This window comes from Tauraco erythrolophus, chromosome 16 (genome assembly GCF_009769465.1).
Source record: "Tauraco erythrolophus isolate bTauEry1 chromosome 16, bTauEry1.pri, whole genome shotgun sequence".
Lineage (NCBI taxonomy): Eukaryota > Metazoa > Chordata > Aves > Musophagiformes > Musophagidae > Tauraco > Tauraco erythrolophus.
The window spans coordinates 20491695-20513181 of record NC_141480.1 but is presented as its reverse complement, the minus strand read 5'-3'; the positions used below and the strand labels follow the sequence as shown (position 1 = coordinate 20513181).

Here is a 21487-nt window from a genome sequence, read left to right as displayed (position 1 = left end):
AAACTAGAAAGCCCCTAAGCCTCAATTCAGTTGAAATTGAAATTATGTTTTTCTGTGTTTCAGTTTTTGCCTTTCACTAGAAAAATCAGTACGACTACAGACCAGATCCTGAAGTGTTTTCTCAATGGAAATTTTTCCTGAATTAAAAACTGAGGCTTGCAGGACTGACTTGGCATCACCCCTGAAGCTGATGGAAATAACTAAAATTATTGTGGCCATTGGTGACTTTTATATAGATTTAAAGGGGCTCCGGGAACATTTAATCAGAACAGAACAAGTTTCAGTGTATCACTTATAAACTGTGTAGTCAGCATAAACTGTATAAAGCTAAAATTTCAAGGAAGGCTGTTACATTTCTACAATGCTACTGTAAATAACCCAAGCTACAGCATTAATTTATAAAATGAAAATCAGAGTATCTGTTTTATTGGTGCTATAAAACTTAGAGAAAGGCAAGAAGCCAGACAGTCCTAGGGCTTACGATTCTGAAATTAGGAGAAAAAAAATTTCTAAGAACCTGAGGTTTAGAAACGTGTTTGATGGGAATGAAAACATTATGTTTGAAAACATATGAAACATATATTTTCATATGAAAACATATGTGCCAGAATGGCTCCATTAAGCGTGTGTGTGTGTGTGTTACCTCTGTTCAGTTTTACCTTCTGGGATGTTTTGCAAAACTTTTTCTGTGCACCGTCGTAGCTGTCCACAGAGAGACAGGACACGAGGAAAGATGAACCTGGGTAGCATGTGAATGGTGGGGTGGGCTGAGATTTGAGCGTCCCTCAGCCCTTCCGTGCTGGGGGACACAGCTGGAATGCACTAGAGCAGAGTCTGAGTTTAACTCGTTGGGGTCTAGGAACAACGTGAAAAATTCCTCACTGGTAGTAAAACTCCCTGGATGTGTGAATGGTGCGTTTCATAAAACCCCCTGGATGTGTGACTGGTGTGTTTCATTCCAATACTGTAACTAAAATCAACTTGTGGCTAGAAAGGCATTGCCTACAGAGATGAGTTTTGTTTTCCCACCACCTCTTAGCACGGGTGTTTTCCGTTTGCAGGAGAGTCTGTACCAACATGTTCCTTAAGGCAGGGCCTTAGATGTTGCCCATGTTGCTGTGGCTTTTGGCCTTTTATCGGTGAGCTGTGTGTTTGTTAGAGGACTCTGTGGCTGTACGCGTGGGAGGTGTGGGGCGGAGATGATCTGTGGACTGTCTGGATGAAAGAACTATTTGATTGTCTGGAAAACGGAGTCCCTTCAGACTTCTGTTTTACGTGATGACTGCAAGTTGGTTTGACACATGGCTGCATAGTGCATGTGTATTAGTGCTGCTATAGCTTTTTTAATAGCTTTTAGCAGGGTGTTGTGGGTTTTGTTTGTTTGGTTGTTTTTTTTTGTGAGGCTGTCAGGGCATTTTGTTCTGATTCTGTTAATATTGTGATCTTGAAGGTGGGTAGCTAGCCAAAAATTGGAAGCTGATGATTTTTTTTTTTTTTTTTAAAGTGTTTGGCTCCTGTTTAGACAGCAGGATGAAATGGGCACATTTCCATACGTTCTAGGCACTTGAAATTTCTATCTGCCCTTCTTGGTCTGCATAGACCTGCATTTATCCTACTTAGAAAGATAAGCAGGGTTGGGTGGTCCTGCAACAGTATTTGCAGACTGTGGGCTACTGGGCACATTAGAATAAATATAAGGGCGATTATTTGGGCCACAAAAATGGGCTGAGAAGTTAATGAACCCATCAGCCAAAAGATAAATGGGGTAATCCTGCTCTTAATGTTGTCTCTTCTGGTAACGGTGGCCCCTGATGAAAGCTGATAGACTGGTAATTGTTCTTAGCAGTGCTGAGTCAGAATTAGGACAATTGTTCTCTGGGGTTTGTGCATCGGGTACCTTATATACTTTTGGGATTTATAGCATAAGGTTGTGCTCTCAAAAGTCTTCCCACATGGTGAGGGGTGTCCAGGCCCACAAAGGGCAATGAGAGAGGTTTTAGCTGAATGTTGGGGAACCCCCTCCCCTTAATAGACCAGCCCAATCCAGAGAGGATTCACTGGTCATTCCAAAAGATTTTGTGGGGTAAGCAGGGAAAGAGCCAACGGGAAGAGACATCCTGGCAGAGAAGCAGTTTCTGCACTGGGTAGTAGGTACAACATGGTTGCACCCCTGAAAGAGTATGTCCTGTGGTTTGTCTCATTCGATATGTCGGCTTAGTGACTTAAACATTCTTTCGTACAACATCTAAGTTTATTGTATTTGCTGGGTTTTCTGACATTGGGGTAAAACTTATTGCAGCTGCAGCACCCTCACCCCCGCTGCTGAGTTTGTTCAATTCCATGGCCCTGGTTTTTGTCCTCACAAAGGTAGAGGAGGAAAAAACTGTAACTGGAAAACAGATGGTGTTGCGTTTCTCCATCTCCTCTCCAGCCGCACTTGATCACCTTGAGCCCATGTATTGCATTGGATGAGAAACTGAAGCCCACCTTAAACGCTCCTAACTCGTGGGTGTGACTTGCAGAATTCCACCAGCCGAGCTGCTGTCGGGGCTGGCGGCGGCTGCAGCAAAGGCGAGAGGGAGGAGGGTGGGAGCGGGGCAGGGGGGCCCGCGGGGGTTGGGCAGAGGGACGGTGCTGCAGCAAGGATGAATCTCCGAGGGAGCGGAGGGGCAGGTCTCCAAGAAAGAGGTCGTCAAACACACTGCAGCAACGCACAGACGGCACCCGGCCTGGCTGGGGGCCCGTTTTTTTTCGGAGCCCTGCGCTGATTTAACCCTCCCAAGCGGATGTACTTGAGCACTGCAGCAGCAGGGCCAGAAGTGCAGGCGGTTTGCGGCCCTCCCCCCCCACCCCCTCCCCACCCCCCCACCCCCCCCACCCCACCTCTTCGCGCCCCCGAAAGCTTCAGCGGCGAAGCCGGGGCGGAGACGAGAGGCGGTGGCGGCGCGGGGAGCCGCCCCCCTCCCGGGCCGGGCTCGGCAGCGAGAGCCTGCCGCCTCCGGGAGCGGGGGGCCCGGCTCGCCGAGGGGCCGCAACACGTGGGTGAGGCCGGTGCGGCGGGGCCGGGAGCGCGGGCTCCGGCGGGCGGCGGGGCCGCGGGGGCGGCGGCCGCGCCGCTGTTCCCTGCCCAGGTGCTGAAGCGGAGCCAGCCGCGGCTTAGCGTCCTCCCCCGCCTCCTCCCGCGCAGCAGCTGGAGCAGGAGAAAGCGGATCCGGCGAGTCCCGGTCCCTCCTCCTTCCTCCTCCTCCTCCTCTTCCTCCTCCCCGGAGCCGCCGGAGGGGAGAGAGGCCGGAGCCGCCGTCTGCGGGCGAGCCGGCGAGTATGGACCGGGCGGCGGCGGGAGCGGAGGCGGCCGGCGGCGGCTGCTCGCCGCTTGCATGAGGCGGCCGGGCGGCGGCGGCGGGGAGTGAGGCCGGGCCAGGGCCGGGCGAGGCGGCTCCGGGCTCCGGCAGCTCCGCCACCCCCGCCGGCCATGGCGGCGGCTGCTCGGCGGAGCCGCGGCGGGGCGGTGGTGCCGGGCCTGCTGCTGGTGCTGCTGCTGGGGCTGTGCGGCGGGCGGGCGGCGGGCGGGCCGCTCCGCTACTCGGTGCGGGAGGAGCTGCCGCACGGCGCCTTCGTGGGCAGCGTGGCGAGCGACCTGGGCGTGGATCCGCGGCGACTGGCGGCCAGGGGAGCGCGGCTGACCTCGGGCAGCGGCCGGCAGTACCTGGAGCTGGAGCTGGGCCGGGGGGCTCTGCTGGTGCGGGAGCGCATGGACCGCGAGGCGCTGTGCGAGCTGAGCCCCACCTGCTTCCTCAGCCTGGAGTTGGTCATCGAGCAGCCCATCGAGGTGCACAACGTGGAGGTGGAGGTGCTGGACATCAACGACAACGCGCCGCGCTTCCCCCGGCAGGATTACCGCTTGGAGATCAGTGAGTCCGCCCTGCCTGGGGCCCGCTTCCACATCGAGAGCGCCCAGGACCCTGACGTGGGCACCAACTCTGTGCAGAGCTACCAGCTCAGCCCCAGTCGCCACTTTGCCCTGGACCTTAAAGGTTTCCAGAGTGGCAGCAAGCTCCTGGAGCTGGTGCTGCAGCAGCCGTTGGACCGGGAGCAGAGCGCCTTGGAGCAGCTGGTGCTCACTGCTGTGGATGGTGGGGACCCCCCCAAGTCCGGTACGGCCCAGATCTCTGTGCGAGTTATGGATACCAATGACAACCCACCTGCCTTTGACCGCTCCACCTACACCGTGAGCCTTCTAGAGAATGCCCCACCTGGCACGCTGGTGGTCAAACTCAATGCCTCAGACCCTGATGAGGGCTCCAACGGGGATGTGATCTACTCTTTTGGCAGCTACACCCCTCAGAAGGTGAGGCAGCTCTTTAGCGTGGACCCACATTCAGGCGAGGTGCGGGTTAATGGTACCTTGGACTATGAAGAGGCATCCTCCTATGAGATCTACGTGCAAGCCACTGATCAGGGCCCTGTCTCTATGGCTGGGCACTGCAAAGTGCTGGTCAACATTGTGGATGCCAACGATAATGTTCCTGAGGTGGTCCTGACCTCGCTGTACAGCCCCGTGCCGGAGGATGCAAAGGCAGGAACTGTGGTGGCCCTGATGAGTGTCACTGACCAGGACTCAGGGCTGAACAAGCAGGTGAGTCTGCGTATTCCCCCCGGCCTCCCCTTCACACTCAACTCTTTCAAGAACTCCTACACCTTGGTCACCCAGGGCAAACTGGACCATGAGAAAGCAGCAGCCTACAACATCACAGTTACGGCTACTGACTCTGGGAGCCCCCCTCTCTCTTCCCAGAAGGTGATCCACGTGGAGATCTCCGACATCAATGACAATCCTCCACGCTTTGAGGAACCTGTGTACTCAGTTTACGTCCCTGAGAACAACCCCCTTGGAGTCTTGCTGTGCACTATCAAAGCCACCGACCCAGATGTCGCCGAAAATGCCTATGTCTCCTATTCTCTACTAGATGGGGAGATTGAAGGGCTACCTGTCGCCTCCTATGTCTCCATTAAATCTGATAGTGGCAACATGTATGCTGTCAGGTCCTTCGACTACGAGACACTAAGGGAGTTCCAGGTGGTGGTCCAGGCTCAGGATGCTGGGATCCCACCGCTGAGCAGCACTGTCACCGTTTACATCTACGTGGTGGACGAGAACGACCATGCTCCACAGATTCTGTATCCTACCTCAACCAACACTTCAGCAGCCCTGGAGATGATCCCGCGCTCGGCGTATGCTGGATATTTGGTAACCAAAATTATAGCCATCGACGGGGACTCTGGACAAAATGCCTGGTTGTTCTTCCAGCTGGTGCAAACCTCAGAGCCAGGTTTGTTCAGGATAGAGCTCCATACTGGGGAGATTAGGACTACTCGCAAACTGGGGGAGGACAGCACACCTACTTTCAACCTGACGGTGGAGGTGAGAGACAACGGCGAGCCACCGATGTCCTCGTCAGTAGCCATCACTGTTGCCGTGGTGGACAGAGTTTCCAAAATCATCCCTGATACGAGAAGGCACCTTAAAAGTCCGAGCAATTACTCAGAGATCACTCTTTATCTCATCATCGCGTTGAGCGCCGTCTCCTTCGTTTTCCTTTTCACAATCATTGGGCTCACTGTTATCAAGTGCTACAGATACAGTCTGTACGGGGACTCGTGCTGCGCGGGGTTCTGCGGGGTGCGAGAACGGTGCCCCGCTGACCTGTACAAGCAGGCCAACAACAACATCGACGCGAGGTTGCCCCCTGGTTTAAAAGTACAACCCCATTTCATCGAAGTGAGGGGCAACGGGTCTCTCACTAAGACCTACTGCTATAAGGCCTGCCTAACTGCGGGATCGGGAAGTGACACTTTTATGTTTTACAATACTTGTGGCCCAGCAGGAACGGGTCCCTCTGCAGTGATGACTGAGAGGCATCTGACAGGCCAGAGTGGGCAGAGTGCACAAAACCTGATCGTACTTAAAAGTGACTCCGTTACTCCTAACGAGGTGAGGCTGCGTTGAGAAACGGTCAGCACAGTGCTCGGAGATAAATCTGTACGTAAGGAGAGGTTCAAACTGGAAAACTCATATTAAACATGTTCCCTTTTGGGCTCACTGGCACCCAGCTATGAAACATGGGTCTAATCAATCTAATCTGTGCGATGCGTTTTTTTTCTAGGTAAATACTGGGACTTTCAGGGTCCGTTTGGTAAGTTCAGTATATGCCTCTTGTTTCGAGATTTCACTTTGTTTCTGCAGCATCTGCTGTGCAGAGCATTGCCTCCCTCCCTTTTCTCTCACAGGTCTGAAATTGCCTGCTGCCACGGAGTGCTACGGAGCGACACGTGTGGTCTTAAATTTTTAATGCTAAAACTAATACTGCAGGGGAAAAAAATAATTTAAAAAGTGTTTAGCCTGGAAATCAATAGATTACTTTATGGCAGTTACAGATGTTTGCTGCTTCATTGATTTCATACCTAGGCGAAGCTGTTGAGTTTAGATCGTCGCAATAATATGCTTTGCTTCCTAATGTGGGTATATTTTAATTGTCGGAAAGCCGCAATCTCTCCTTCGATTGTGTTTCTTCTACCCAATGCTGCATGTCGTGCTTTCTGGACGGTGACAATCCAGTGACGTCTTTGTAAGAGATTTACAGCAAGTTACCATCGCTGTGCTACAGGGTGACAACTTCGAACCTGCTGGCTTGCTTTTGAAAATTGTTTAATACCTATGGTTTGACCAGCAGCCTGTTAACCTTTGCAATATTCTCCCCACAGCGAAGAATTAACGGTTGCTTTATGCTAACGGTCGTGCAGCCTGCAGTTAGCGTGTGGTTTGCATCCTCTGTGCAGTTTCCTTCCTACCCCTACTGGAACTAAACCCAGAAGCACTCACAGGAGAGACTAATTCTGGTTCACAAAAGGAAAATTTTGCAATTAGCTGTGCGTTGTTTGTACCCTACAATTGTGGCAGGTATAAGATCAGTTCATGCGTTACTGTGTGCGATGCCTGCAGACGTGAGAGGGCTGGGGGAGTAATCGTGGTGAGATAGAAAGAGGCCTGACTTGGGTATTCTTGCCACAGAAATGTAATTTATTTCTTTATCCTTATTCACATGTGAAGATGTTTGCATCTTTTGCAACTGTTGTTTTGTTAACACAAAGATGCACGAATCTTAAGCACCAGCAAGTCTTCCATAAAAATGCTTTTAGAGAGTGATGATCATCCATTCAAAATGAATCCATTTAAAATTAATGCAGTGTTTTTCTATGAATCACAGTGGCAGGGTATGGGAGAAGTTTTTTTTTTTTTCTTTTTTTTTTTCTACACAGTTTTTGTACCTTAAAATCTTTCTGAGTATGATAAAATGCTTGGAATCTGTTTGATATAGAAGGGAACATGAGGCATACTCTGAAAGCATGTATGCTGCAGAGTCAGAGAGTGAAATAAATCTGATTTTTTGGGGAAAAAAAAAAGCAATAATTGAAAATAGCTTTGCTTTGGATGCAAGACCAGTAGGAAATTAGTTTAACAGACAGATTCCTATCACATTTTAGGGAATTGCTCCATGGAATGCAATGAATGAGCAGGTTTTGAATGTGGGTGCAGATCAGGCAGTGGTTGCAAAGCCAGCCCAAACCTGGAGTCCGAAAGTAGAGAGATGTGCAGAACAAGCAAAGGAGTGCCTGGCTGTGCGGCGTTACGATCCAAATGAGGGATTGATTATGCAAATAGTTCTGGATGATTTAAACAGAGGTGCAATTCTGACAAGTTCCACTTGTCACGAGTTCTTAGGTCTCTGCTTCTCAAACTGTCCTGGGGTGGTACATGCTATGAAGAGGTATCAGTGCCAGGTGCACATGAGAAAATGGGTGAATGTTATGGCATTCACTAATTAGTAGTTCCTAGCTAATTACATACTATAAAATCTTGTCTTTCCCTTGTTTCAAGCTCAGCATATGCACTGAAAATGCCACCCACTGCCTAGCAACACCGAATTCTACTTTTTAAGGATAATAATCTTTGTATTACTGGAACTTCAGAGAACTGTTTTTGTCTTTTTTTGTTAAAGTGAACTTTTAATCAGTTGTTAAAAGCCCTTGCCTTCGCCTGGGAAGCATAGCAACAGGCATCATTGTCCTTGTGTTGATTTAGAAAGTTAAATCTCTGATGTGTTACTTTTGGATAATCTGAACAGATCTTTTTCCTTTTTTTTTTTTCAGTTTTTGGAAATGGATCTTCTATTAGTTGTTCAGTGATGAAGATAGAACCTGGTGAATGGGCTTTCTGTGCATGTAAATCATATGTAGGCTTTCGCAGAGACTAGTATTTTGCAAATGTTTATACAGTGAGAGCAAAAACATTTTGAAGTTGTTTGGGATTAATCTCAGTAACACTCAATGCAATAAAGCTTTAGTCCTTTTCGTATTTACTAATGAGGTCAAAGATGTTAATAATTACTTTACACTAAGTTGTGACTGACTTCATTAGGGCCGGAGCACCTCTCCTATGCAGACAGGCTGTGACAGTTGGGGTCATTGAGCCTGGAGAAGAGAAGGCTCCATGGAGACCTTCTAGAAGCCTTCCAGTACCTAAAGGGGGCCTACAAGAAATCTGGAGAGGGATTTTTTACAAGGGCGTGTAGTGATAGGACAAGGGGCAATGGCTTTAAACTGAAAGAGGGGAGATTTAGATTATAAGGAGGAAATTTTTTACACTGAGGGTGGTCAGGCACTGGAACAGGCTTCCTGGGGAAGTTGTGGCTGCCCCATCCCTGGAAGTGTCCAAGGCCAGGTTGGATGAGACTTTGAGCAACCTGGTGTAGTGGAAGGTGTCCCTGCCCATGGCAGGGGGGTTGGAACTAGATGATCTTGAAGGTCCCTATCAACCCAAACCATTCTGTGATTTTTTGGGTCATTAGGAGGAGGCAGAGGAAGGGAAAACCCAGTGTATGAAGGTTACATAGGGAATTCTTTGTATCTGTTGAAGTGCTGATTCCTGTGTGACTATTCTAACTTGTACTGGTGGTACTGTGATGATTGAACAGGAGCTTGTTTCTGCAAGACAGCCTGTGCTTCTGCATTTGCCTTGTTTGCCTGTGTGGTCCTTTATTGGTCTAGAAGAATATCTCGAAGCAAACGCGTTTTGTAAAAGAAGAAATGTAGCAACACTGAGAGCTGTGCTGAAAAGCTTAGGAACAGTTATTGCTGGCAGGAGTCTGGTGCTGAGGATGAGAACGCGGGGTTAATGGGTATCACGCTCTCCTCAACTAGAGAACTACTGCAGGGTGACCAGGCAGGCAGCGCGGGCAAGATATAGGGATGGCAAAATACTGCGGCTTCATTGCTGGCACTGCGTGAGGTTCTGGGCAGCCTGGGTGCCTGCCTGCTGAAAGGGGGAGCACACAGCTAGGATGGGGTGCGTGAAGGTGTGATTTTGTTACTGGCACTGCTGAGGTGATGATCATTTTCAGGGAAGGTTTCAATGCTTTAGTCTGGAGTCTCTTTCCTTGTACGCTGTGAAGATGCTGGATGATGTGTAGCCAGTATCTGGTTCTTGGTTTGTCTTTTCATCTCTCCTGTCTTGTTCTGACTTTCTGTGCAGTTAAGGTTAGATTTTGCATCTCGTCACAACCTTTTCCCTTCAATGCAGGGAGTAACAATCAAAGCAACATATGTTTTAAGAGGAGTTTTCTTCTCCCAGAAAGCACCCTTGCACGTTCCTAATGATGAGCAGGCAGTCTGGATACTGGACAGAAGTAGATTATCAGCTCTTCTGGTTATGTAGACCTTCTAGCAGCCTTCCAGTACCTAAGGAGGCCTACAAGAAAGCTGGAGAGGGACTTTTTGCAAGGGCGTGTAGTGATAGGACAAGGGGCTTCAAACTGAAAGAGGGCAGATTTAGATTAGAGACAAGGAAGAAATTTTTCCCTCTGAGGGTGGTGAGGCACTGGCACAGGTTGCCCTGAGAAGTTGTGGCTGCCCCATCCCTGGAAGTGTCCAAGGCCAGGTTGGATGAGGCTTTGAGCAACCTGGTGTGGTGGAGGGTGTCCCTGCCCATGGCAGGGGGGTTGGAACTAGATGACCTTTGAGGTCCCTTCCAACCCAAACCATTCCATGATTCTATGTGTTTCCTTGTAACCTTTTTCATGTGGCTGTACACATGGCTGCCAAAACATGATGTTTCATCCGATGTTGGTAAATAAATTTGCGTGGTGCTCTGTGCAGGCTTTTCAGAAAGAACAAAAGCTGCACATTGGCAATGGTGAGACCCAGGGGTTCACTGGAGTTTTATGGCTGTTTGCTGCAGGTTTTGGCTCTTCCTCTGGATTCCGCACTTCAAAACCAGCTTGCTAAACACAGGGAAAAAAAAAACCCAAAACAACACTTGAGTTGAACACATCTTGATGCTGCCTTAAAGCACAAGCGTGTTTCCAAGTGTCTAAATCTAGTAAACCCGCAGCGTTGTCTGGAGCCGTCTTTCCAAGAGATTTCTCACAGAGGCTTTGAAGGTATTAATGGTGGAATATCGTACAATCGCGGTTCAAGAACTTAAGCCTTTAAGAAATTCTCCAGCCCTGCTGACATTGTAAAGGTTAACTATAAATGTTTGTTCTTTTGTTTAGTGGCAGTATCTGAAGCAGGGACAGGGCTCTGTGCTTCAGGGCAGTCAGACTCTTGGTTTGATGCTTAACTGCTGTGTCAGCAGAAATTTGCATCCAATATTAGGAGTTTTTGTTTTTTCGGTACTCCTTAGATATACTTCACAGATGCACTTACCTGTTCCCTTCACCTCACTTTTCTCCAAGTTAGGAATGCAAATGAATGCTGCCAGGAAGAAAATTATTGGGCTACTGAATTAAACCTTTTTCCAGTTTCCATTCTGATTTCTTGTAGGATAAACATATGTTTGGCCCATAAATAGTTTGTTGTCAACATCAAATTAATTCTAAACATTTACAGAAGGGAATCAAGACTGGAAGCCTCTGTTTCCTCACATCTGTCAGCGTCGTCTCACTGGAAAATAAGCAGAGCTGTGTGTGGTCAGGGCTTCTAAAAGGCCTTTTATTGCTTCAAAGCGGATGCATTTGATAAATATTCCTTATGTCATTCTGTCGTGCATTTGTGTGGAACCAGGAGTGGAGTGGGATGCTTTTAGCAGTCTCATCACCTGGTAACTGTTTGTAAACGTTTGATTCACACTTCTCTACCTCCAGCAGGCCCTGTTCTAACACTCACTGAAGTCAATGGGAGGCTTTGTGTTGATTTTCAGGAATTACAGGATCAGGACAACAGGAAAAAATTTTAGAAACAGCTTCTATCTCAGGGACAAATCCGTACTGTGTTGAAGTATTAGCTAAAAAAGAGGACTGAGCAAAATGCTTGTAACAATGTATTTTCAAAAAAATTTTTCTCCATCAGCCACTGAAGTGATTCTTAAATTAACCCATGCTGTGCGGTTTGAAAGCAACTGTGTGAAATTTTGTATGAGTTTTTCTGCTACTAAGGTGGCTCCGGTTTGTATTCTACGTTCACTTTGTTTGTCAGCCTTTCCAGTAGGGTTGGCTGGTTATGACTAGTCACATTAATGATTGTGGTTACTTGGTTGGCAGACATAACCCTGGTACCTGGAAGAACTGTTGGTGCTCACCTGGTGTGGTGACAACCCCTTCTGTAGGCACCTGGAGAGATTTTGACTCCTCATCAGTGCAATGTCGTGTGCTGTTACTAAATCAGAAAAAGCAGGTGATGGGAGAAACAGGTAACAATTGGTTGCTCCTGTGCTGGATTGTGTGATTTCCCTCACCTCTGCTGATGAGTGGTAAGGACAGGACTGCTGGACTTGATACCTGGCCTCCGAAAATCCCAGAGGGAAATGACAAGCTGAGATTACCTTAAAGTTAGTAGAATGGTCTGGCACGTGATAAACAGGGTCTTGTAATGAGTTGGGAGCCAGGGAGGTGAAAGGAACAATAATATCTTCATCAGCATTGTGTGACATAGTGAGAGCATGAGGGCGTACAACTAGGAAGCACCTGGACCACTTCAGGGGCTGTGTTCCTTTTTGGTTTTCCTCTCTGTACCAGTGCTTCCTGGCCAGCTGTACTGTGTCCTGCTGGTGTTAATTTGCTCACAGCAAAGTCCGTGACCGGCCTTCACAGAGGAGCCAACTGACAGCTCCCTGCACGGGCTTCTGTCCTGTGGGACCGTGCTGAAGACACTGCTTCACTTTGAGATGGGCCGTATGTCATGACACAGTGACTTGGTGCTGGGTGACAGCACATGTCAATGTGATGGGTTTGTTCTGGTTTCGGCTGGGACAGAGTTAGCTCTTCTTTTTGGGAGCTAGAAGAGCTCTGTGGTTTGGTTTTAGTCTGGGATTCACTATGAGAAGAGTGTTGATAGCACACTGGTGGTTATAGTTGGTGCTGCGACATCAAGGACTTTCCAGCTTCCTGTGTTTTTTCCAGTGTGGAGGAGCACAACAGGCTGGAGGGGAGCATGGCCGGGACAAAGGGCCCACAACTCCTCTTAGGATTTGAACTTAGACTTAGGATTGAGGCCAAACTGGCCAATAAAGTATTCCATCTCATGCAGCGTCATGCCCAGTATAAAGAGGAGAGTTGACTGGAAAGAAGGGCCTTTGTTCTTCTGGGGTCTCTCCTCTCGGACTCTCGCAGTGCTCTTTCTCTCTCATTCTTTTTTTTTGCCTCTTGCTTATCTGGGATTGCGATGTCAGGACTTACCTGTTTCGGGATCATTTACTGGAACAGGACAGGCGTTGGTCACCGTGTGGTGAGCAATTACACTGTGCATCTCTTGTTTGTATATATTATTATCATTATACACATACATATTTTCATGATTTTATTTTTATTGTTATTTTTATATATTATTATTGTTGTTATTGTTATTATTGTTATTGAATTGTTCTTATCTCAACCCACGGGGCTCCTTCCCTTTTCCCCTTTAATTCTCTTCCCTATCCCCTGGGGATGAGGGACTGTGAGTGAGCGGCTGTGTGGAGTTTATTTGCCATCCTGGCTAAACCATGACAGGGTTTCACTGTATGGTCTGGTAAAGGTGGACTGTTCGTAGCCAGAGGTAGGAGCCAACCCAAGCATGCAGACTGTGAAGGCCAGATGGGTCTATAAGAAACACCACCACTGCATCTGAACTGAGGAGAGCTATTACTGAACAGGTTTGCTGCTTCTGCTCTGCTGCCACTTCTATTATAGGTCATGCTTTTTTACTTTTCTCACTCCTTGTTGACCAATCTCATTTAAAGATGCATTGAAACAACTTTTCTCTTACGACCAGAGAATCTTAAAGTATTACAGTCTGTAGCAGAACAAAAGGAATTTCAACAATTTTGCCACTTGCAGGACGTTGACCGGTGATAACATGAATGTGGGACAAATATGTGTCTCTTGCTGAGGTCTGCAAGTTCCCAGTCAAGCAGTGAGCACGTGGTAAAACTGGGTGAGAATAGCTCTGGACAAAGGCAGACTGCTGCCCAGGTGCCTGCTCCTGCTGTTCTTCCTGTGAAGACTTCAACAAAATTCAAAATTCAGATGTTGAATTTTTCACAGTTAAAACCAAAAAAATAGCCACTGAAAAGTGTCTGAAAGTCATATGTGACAATAGATCCTTCCACCTCTAGAGTATATTTTTCCAATCCTGTCCTCTCCTTCCTTCTTCTGCCCCTCTAGGAGCAGCACTACAGCCCTGCCTAAAGAGTATTAGCAAACAGAGAACAGTTTGGGAGTAGCTACAAGATGCTGCAGCTTCTGGATAGTAACCCTTGAAAATACCACAATCTCCTACTTGGCTTTTGTTTCTGTTATGTTGATGTGGTGAATGTTGGTCTGTGCACGTGGACTGAATGAATGATGAATTTCTAACCGATGAGTTTCTCCAGCCATCATCATCACCCATTTATGATCCGGTGGCTGAAAAGTTGTTCTCACTGCAACAGAACGTAGATTTTTGTCTTCTAGCCAAGAGCTGGAAAGCTCCAGCTGAAAACCAAAAATCTATATTCTGTGAGTGAGCGGCTGTTTTCCTCTTTTCTCACTCCTACCCAACTCATGTCAGACTTTTCCAGCTTTTTGATGTAATCTCGTTACATCTGTGTTTTGCCTGGGACTGTGGTAAGATTCCTCCTCCTCACACTGCCTATAAACCTGCACGCATTAGTAACCTGCATCTCTCCCATTGCAAAAAAAGAGCAAAGGAGCTTCTCACCACCGCCCCCCCAGCCCGGCAGTTCTCCAGCTATAAGAAGATCCTCAGCAGAGGAAAAAGCCAAATCTGGTGTCAACACCCTTCGTACATCCAGAATGGCAAACCCAGGAGAGGGTCCGATCAGTGTGTGTTATTTTCTGTCCTCTTTCACTGACTATTACTACATGGTTGACTTTAGAGTTGCTTTGACATCCCTGGGAGTGGGGCCAAAACGAGATGAATCAGAAAATACTAGAACCATGTATAATGGGCTTCTTGTCAAGCCACTTTTTGCTAAACTCAGCAGAACCTGAGCATGCCAGAGAACGGCATGGCTAAATGGGAAGGAAATTGCTAGCACAGATGTTTAATGTGTGGTTGCAAACAGCAGCCTCCTCCCTTTTGTGTAACTCGGACCGTAAAGAATACCAGAATGCGCATCATCCAAGAGCATCTCGCTCTTGAGTGATGCTGGACCTGGGAAATATGGTGATAGAGCGATAGTGTGAGTTGTAATTGCTCCATTTTTATTTGAATAAAACCTATTGATCCAGGGGAAAGCATACCCTGAACCTCAAGAGGAAGGAATTGGCTTTAAATAATTCAGAGCATTCAACGCTTTCTTTTTGTCTTTCAAATAATGGGACCAAATTCCTTTCTGATCTGCCTCCAATAGCTTGAAGAGAATTAAACCATTACTGTCATATATTATTTGTGTGTTTGGCACTGTGTAAGACACACCAGGAACGAGTGCAGTTCATTATGTTTCTGGACATAAGCTCTGTCTTTGAATTCAAGTGCCTGAAGTTAAGCACTGGCTGCGATGTCAGCTACAGAATAATGTCTTGAGAATCCTGAGAAATAACCTCGTTATATGCTTAGGGCTTCATTTTAAGTGACCTGCACTTGCATTCTTTGCTGTAGCTGAAAATTACTGTGATGGTCCCCTGACATTGCAAGAGATTTTCTGGAGCCATTTTTCATTAGCAGAAGGTTTCTTAATTATCTCTTTATTTAGCAAGCCACTCAGCAGCAGGTCAGCACATGCTGAGGTTTGTTGGTCAGAGGGTATTGCGGGCTGTTTTCCCCTTCCATCTCTTGATGTGATGAAGGAACACGTCTGCCTTCGCTAAAGGACTTGCTGCAGTCTGCAAATCTGGTAGAACCTAGCGCAGTCCTCTGCAGTACGCTGAACGCCAGCAGACACCTCGCAGCAAACAGACCATGTGGGGCTATATTCTATACGTCCCCAGGCAGATGCTATTCAGTGCAGGAATTTCCTCGGCTTACCAGGTAAACGAACCATGTGCTTTGTGGATTTCTGATGTGTGGGTTTTTTTTTTTCCCTATGCCCACAATGTTGAGGAATGTACGAAATTCAAGCCAGTTTCTGGCATTAAATGTTGTCCCAGAGGGATCAGCTCTGGCCAAAGGCCTTGGCGTGCAGACAAGTGTCTTTGTTACCAAGAGACTCTCTGTGTGTCCCTTGCAAAGTTTCTTTCGATTTGTAGCAGGATGTTGCAGTTCTGAACGTTCACAAAAATGGAGTAGCTCCAAGAGAGACTCTTCTGACAAAAATTAACCAGATGCAGATGCTGTTCAAGCACGTTTAACGTACTTTAACGACGTTATCCTGGGTTTTTGTTTCTACAGCCAAAACACCCCAATCCTGACTGGCGCTACTCGGCATCCCTGAGGGCAGGAATGCAAAGGTACGTATGGGCTTTCCCCACGCGAAGGGGAATTCTGTCTTTGTCCTCTGTCAAAAGCACAAATGTCTCTGGCTCCTCTGATGCCCTGGACTGATGATACCTGGGTATCCGTACGCTGAGAGGGAGAGCACCTGAGTTCTGCTGCGGTCCCTTCCGATCCCCAAGCGTTACAGATTCGGTCTGACTGCATCTGACACTATTCTTATATTACCGTAGATCTGTGTGCTTTTTTGGTGTGTTTACCTCCTGCCTTTTTATACATTGACTGTCAAGGCATAATTGCTGCAATTATTGAATTATTTAACTGTGATGATACACTTTTTGTTTACTTTAAAGCTCCCTGTAATCATCGACGCTGATGTGTTTCATTAGACTGTCTGCAGCATCGATGCCTTTTCCATCTTGTTGTCTCTCGTTACCATAAAAATATGCCACTCCTGCAGTTGGTTTGTTAACCTCATGGTGCAATCAAGATGATTAAGAGTTTAAAGGACGTTTTGAAGACACGAGATGGATTTTCAAAGAAAGAAAAGTGAGGCTGTGTCCAAATCTCTTTAGACATCTGTGAAAGTCCTCTGCCTGACGTCGCAGGCAGTCTCTGCTATAATCTGCTGCTCAGTACACCTGGGAAAAAAAGAATTAGAATAAAGTTGCTTTTGTAGAGCCTAAATAAAATAACACCTTTGCTCTCCCTTCCTGAGCAGATTAGAAGACTGGATATATTTTCAGGTGTAATCTGACATGATTAATAAGACAACCTTACAGGTTTAGATGCAGTTATAAGGCTGCAGTAGTTCCTAGTGGCACCACAAAGTGCAGGATGATACCCTTTTCCCCAAATTGTTGGTGCAGTGGGACTGTAGCCATCACCTTTTATCCATTATCCACAGGGCTGAAGAGTCTTCATAAGGTTGAAAACTGAGATTTAGACTGTCCATCCCTGAGAGTGGGCTTATGTGGGTGAGGGCACAGTGTTACCCCTCCAGCTGACCTTGGGCTGCCGTGTAAAAAGGAACCTAAACCTCAGGGACCGGAGGAAAGGAAGAAAGAGCAAGCTTGATTCTGTGGCCTGTTGGGCAAACTGGTTTCTTTCTTTTATGTTCCTGCTGTTATTTTTTTCTTTTTCTTTTTCTTTTTCTTTTTCTTTTTCTTTTTCTTTTTCTTTTTCTTTTTCTTTTTCTTTTTCTTTTTCTTTTTCTTTTTCTTTTTCTTTTTCTTTTTCTTTTTCTTTTTCTTTTTCTTTTTCTTTTTCTTTTTCTTTTTTTCTTTTTCTATTTTTTAATCCCTGACTGCTTACTGCAAAAATGAAGGAACAGTCTGGGGAGCAGGATACTGAAGCAGGAATTCTGCCTAGCTGAACATTTTATCAACTGGTCCTCAGAGTCAGGCGTGCTCTTGTGTATTCCCAACCTGATCCTGTGAATCCACTTTCCTTTCTAGACAGAGTTCAAGATCTTGCCTGAAATTCCTGGAACAATTAATGAAAAGTCAGAGCACCTTTAAAGCGATTCATCCCACAAGCAGGGGAGCTAACAAAGCCTTTCTGGGGAATTGTGTTCTCTCGTATCGGCAGTCCCTGTCCTTACCTGAAATCTCAGATTCTGAACCTGTGTGACCTGCCCAGCTGCTGATTTTTGTTAAATGCTGATTTTTAATAAAACTTGTAGAAATTTGCTATCCATAGGGCCCTTGGAGTCTGGCATGTTTGGTTGAAACTGCCCATTAAGTTCAACTGGGAGTGTGGATGAGAGCTGAGAAGCAGATGAGCAGAGAGCAGGGACACAGTCACAGAATCCAGTTTCTCTAAGGAATCGTGTACAAATACGTGCCTAGTTTTGCATTAAAAATAGCAGATTTTTTTCATTTCCTTCCGTGTGAGGCACTGGCTCATAGCAAAATTGGGGCTTTCAAGGCCAAGTGCTCCTCATGGGACACTGTAAAATTTGCTCTGTTAGTCTCTGCATTTGAGAAAATGTATTTTTTATGCATTGCTCATGAGAAGCATGCAGTAACGCAGGAAAGTGGGACCTGGTAAAGTAGCATAATGCCAGAAACTCAGAACTAACTCCGCCAAGTTGTTATCACTGGCTTTAACGCTACTACATCATAACAGCAAGGAAGGTGTGTAACTTCCTTGTTAGTGGCTTCCATGTGTCCTGCAGGTATGTTTGGTTTACAGATTATGTCACAACTGTGTTTTAGTGAATGATCAAAGATAACTTTTGCAAGTCGAAATAGCTGGTTCTCCAATGCTCTAGCAGAATTTCTTAGTGTCATGTAATGCTATAGGAGTAGTTGCACAGTGACAAAAATTATGACCTTTGAAGAGCAGCAAGAAAGGGGAGTGTTATAAAGCCTGGGGAAGAGGGGAACTGTATAATCTAACTGGGATATCTGCTTATTCAGTGCTGTGCATGTGGAGGAGGCAGGAGTCATACGTGGAGGACCAGGAGGGCCGGATCAGCAGTGGCCAACGGTCTCCAGTGCTACTCCAGGTAAGGCTGTGATAATCCAGAATATATGTGAACAACTAATGTTAACTGCAGTATCCTTCTTAATGCTTCCGTCTCGGTTTTAGTTCTGTTTCATATCTCTGAGTAAAGTGCTTGTAAATTAGTCCATGGAATCTAGATAGAATGGAATAATAAAGCATAAAATACGTATTTTTCTTTGCTCAGTCTCAGATGAGTGCTGGAGATAAGAGTCCTCGATCCCAGCGTTCACCCTGCCTTTAGAGGGTGTTGGTTTGTGTAATGAAAGGGCTGTTCGGAGGGGGGGGGTGTGTGTTCACATTCAAAACGCTTGGGTCTGGAGCTGATTTGCCCTCCATGTCAAAAGAAGAGCAAAACTGGGGTAGGAACTTAGCAGTTCTCTTTTTTTTTTTTTTTAACAAACCCAGTAAGTGTTTTCAAACATTTCTTCTCCTTTTCTGTGGGGGAATCAGACCTATTTTTTTTTGCTAGCTATTTTCATTCACCGGTACACAATGACGGAAACTAAACTATTATTTGCTTGTCAAAATAAATAACCAAAAATACGTTTTAGAATGGAGCTCCATTTACTCAGTCACTTCACAGCAGTCAGTAAGAATTGGCAAAAGGCCCTCATTGAGTTAAGAAAAGAAAATTACCGGTATTTTTGCAGTGCAGGCAATAAAATATTCTCAAATTTATGTTGGAATGGGAATAATACAGAGAAGCAGTGGAGCAGCCAGTCACTGGTGTGATCAGTGGTTTCAGTCGTGTCCAAACTAAGGGGTCAACTCAGTGGATGGCCTGTGTAGGGTTGTGAGCCCTGTACAACAGCTCTGCAAGCATTGTGGGTCCTCCAGAAATTGGAACGAGGACTGCTGCTCATATCACAGAGACAAGTCAAAGGCCAAGAAATGGGCTCTCCAGCAGAAAAGATGTGAGAGCTGCTCTGCTTAATGCTTCTCAATGCAAAACATTCCCATGGCTTAAATGGAAATTTTACCTGGATAAAGGGCTGAGGAGCAGCTGCAGGGTTTGCAATCACAGTTACAACATATCCAGGAGTTAATGGTGCCCAGCAAAACCTGCACTGGTGTTGCAGAAGGTCTCTCTGCAGAAACAGATTTGGAAAGTAATCTAATATATAATGGGACCCTAGGCTATAATTACCTGGTTTTCGTGCGCTCTCCCTTCCGTTGCGGGCTTTGCAGGAAGACACAGCTCATGCATGTTATGAAGGGCGTGTAACTGGTGAGCTTGCATTTGAAAATGTCACCACGAATACACTCTGACCTTTACAAGGGGTTCCCTCAGGCTTTCAGCTGCACTAAACATCCTTGACTGAGCACTTGGTGTATTACCTTCTACGAGTTCAGGATGGATGCAAATATTCACCCAGATGTTTCCTTACTGGTAACGCAGATTTCCAAGTACCTGAATGTAAATGCTAAGATAGGATGGTCTTGTCTTCTGAGAAGGTCCATTAGCATTTGGATCTCAGAGCCCTGTTCCACTATCTGAATTCCTCCCTGCTGTTCTTTCTGAGTCTTATCATTTTAGACTGACTTTGGGAATCTGAACATCTCTGTTTGAGGAGCAGCAATAACCCTTGGCTCTTACTGCCCTTTCCCTCCGTGACCGTACAAGGAGGCACTTGTGCAATGAATGCATCTCTCTCATACACGCTGCTCTGTATCATAGAATCATAGAATGGTTTGGGTTGGGAGGGACATTAAAGATCATCTAGTTCCAACCCTCCTGCCATGAACAGGGACACCTTTCCCTGCATCAGTTGCTTAAAGCCTCATCCAGTCTGGCCTCGAACACTTCCAGGGATGGGGCAGCCACAACTACTCTGGGCAACCTACCTGGTCCAGTGCCTCACTGCCCTCAGAGAGAAGAATTTCTTCCTTATATCTAATCTAAATCTCCCCTCTTTCAGTTTAAAGCCATTGCCCCTTGTCCTATCACTACATACCCTTGTAAAAAGTCTTGCCCCAGCTTTCCTGTAGGCCCTTTAGGTACTGGAAGGCTGCTAGAAGGTCTCCCTGGAGCCTTCTCTTCTCCAGGCTGAACAGCCCCAACTCTCACCCTGTCTCCATAGCAGAGGTGCTCCAGCCCTCGAATCATATTTGTGGCCTCCTCTGGACCTGCTCCAGCAGCTCCATGTCCTTCCTGTGTTGAGGACCCCAGAGCTTAACGCAGCACTGTAGGGGGGGTCTCATGAGAGCAGAGTAGAGGGGCAGAATCCTCTCCCTCGACCTGCTGCCCACGCTGCTTTGGATGCAGCCCAGGACACGGTTGGCTTTCTGGGCTGCCAGTGCACATTGCCGGCTCCTGTTGAGCTTCTCAACAACCAGCACCAAGTCCTTCTCCTCAGGGATGCTCTGAAACCATTCTCTGCCCAACCTGTAGTTGTGCTTGGGATTGCCCCAGCCCATGTGCAGGACCTTGCACTTGGCCTTGCTGAACTTCATGAGGTTGGCACGGGCCACCACCCCTCAAGCCTGTCCAGGTCCCTCTGGATGGCATCCCTTCCCTCCAGTGTATGTTGGTGACTATGTAAGGTGGAGCAAACTGTAAAGCACAGTGAGAGGAGAAGCTGGCAGAAGGCCCTGGAGAGCTGGAGAGCTGGAGAGGTGATAGTCCATGTGCCAAGGCTGTTTACTCTGGCCCTTGGACTTAGCATTGTAGATCATTGTTTCTCTGCAGTTTTTATTTCTAGGTAATGTATTCAAACAGGTTTCAAGAAATACCTTCAGCAACAGGAAATTTTTCTGCCATACAGGAAAATGTGACTGATTAATATTGTGTTACAGAATGTCCACGCTAGTTACAGCTGACTTTAAATCCCATTTTTGTGAATCAGGGTTCTCGTAAATGAGTATTTTTCCCTGTACGATGAAGGCTCATTTGCTTTGTCTTCCTCCACTCCTGAGGGGTTAGTGACCCTGACATAACTTTAATTAGCCCTTTTTTTAGTGAGTTTCTTCTCCGCTCTTTGGAAGCAAAAGCTACAGATATCTCTGATCTTTAGTGTCAAATAGGTGATTCACAGAGAAATCTCAAGATTAACAATTGTGTTAATTCTCG

General features: G+C 46.8%; 1 protein-coding gene across 1 annotated transcript in view; it reads left to right on the top strand.

The window, feature by feature from the left end:
• The first annotated feature begins 3472 nt into the window (after positions 1-3472).
• PCDHAC2 (protocadherin alpha subfamily C, 2) overlaps positions 3473-21487 on the top strand; it is a 54972-nt gene continuing 36957 nt past the window's right edge. Inside the window, exons 1-4 of the mRNA XM_086621650.1 lie at positions 3473-5992; positions 15865-15923; positions 18213-18214; positions 18330-18418. Coding sequence (XP_086477776.1) covers positions 3473-5992; positions 15865-15923; positions 18213-18214; positions 18330-18418 — 2670 coding nt within the window. The remainder of the gene's footprint in view (positions 5993-15864; positions 15924-18212; positions 18215-18329; positions 18419-21487) is intronic.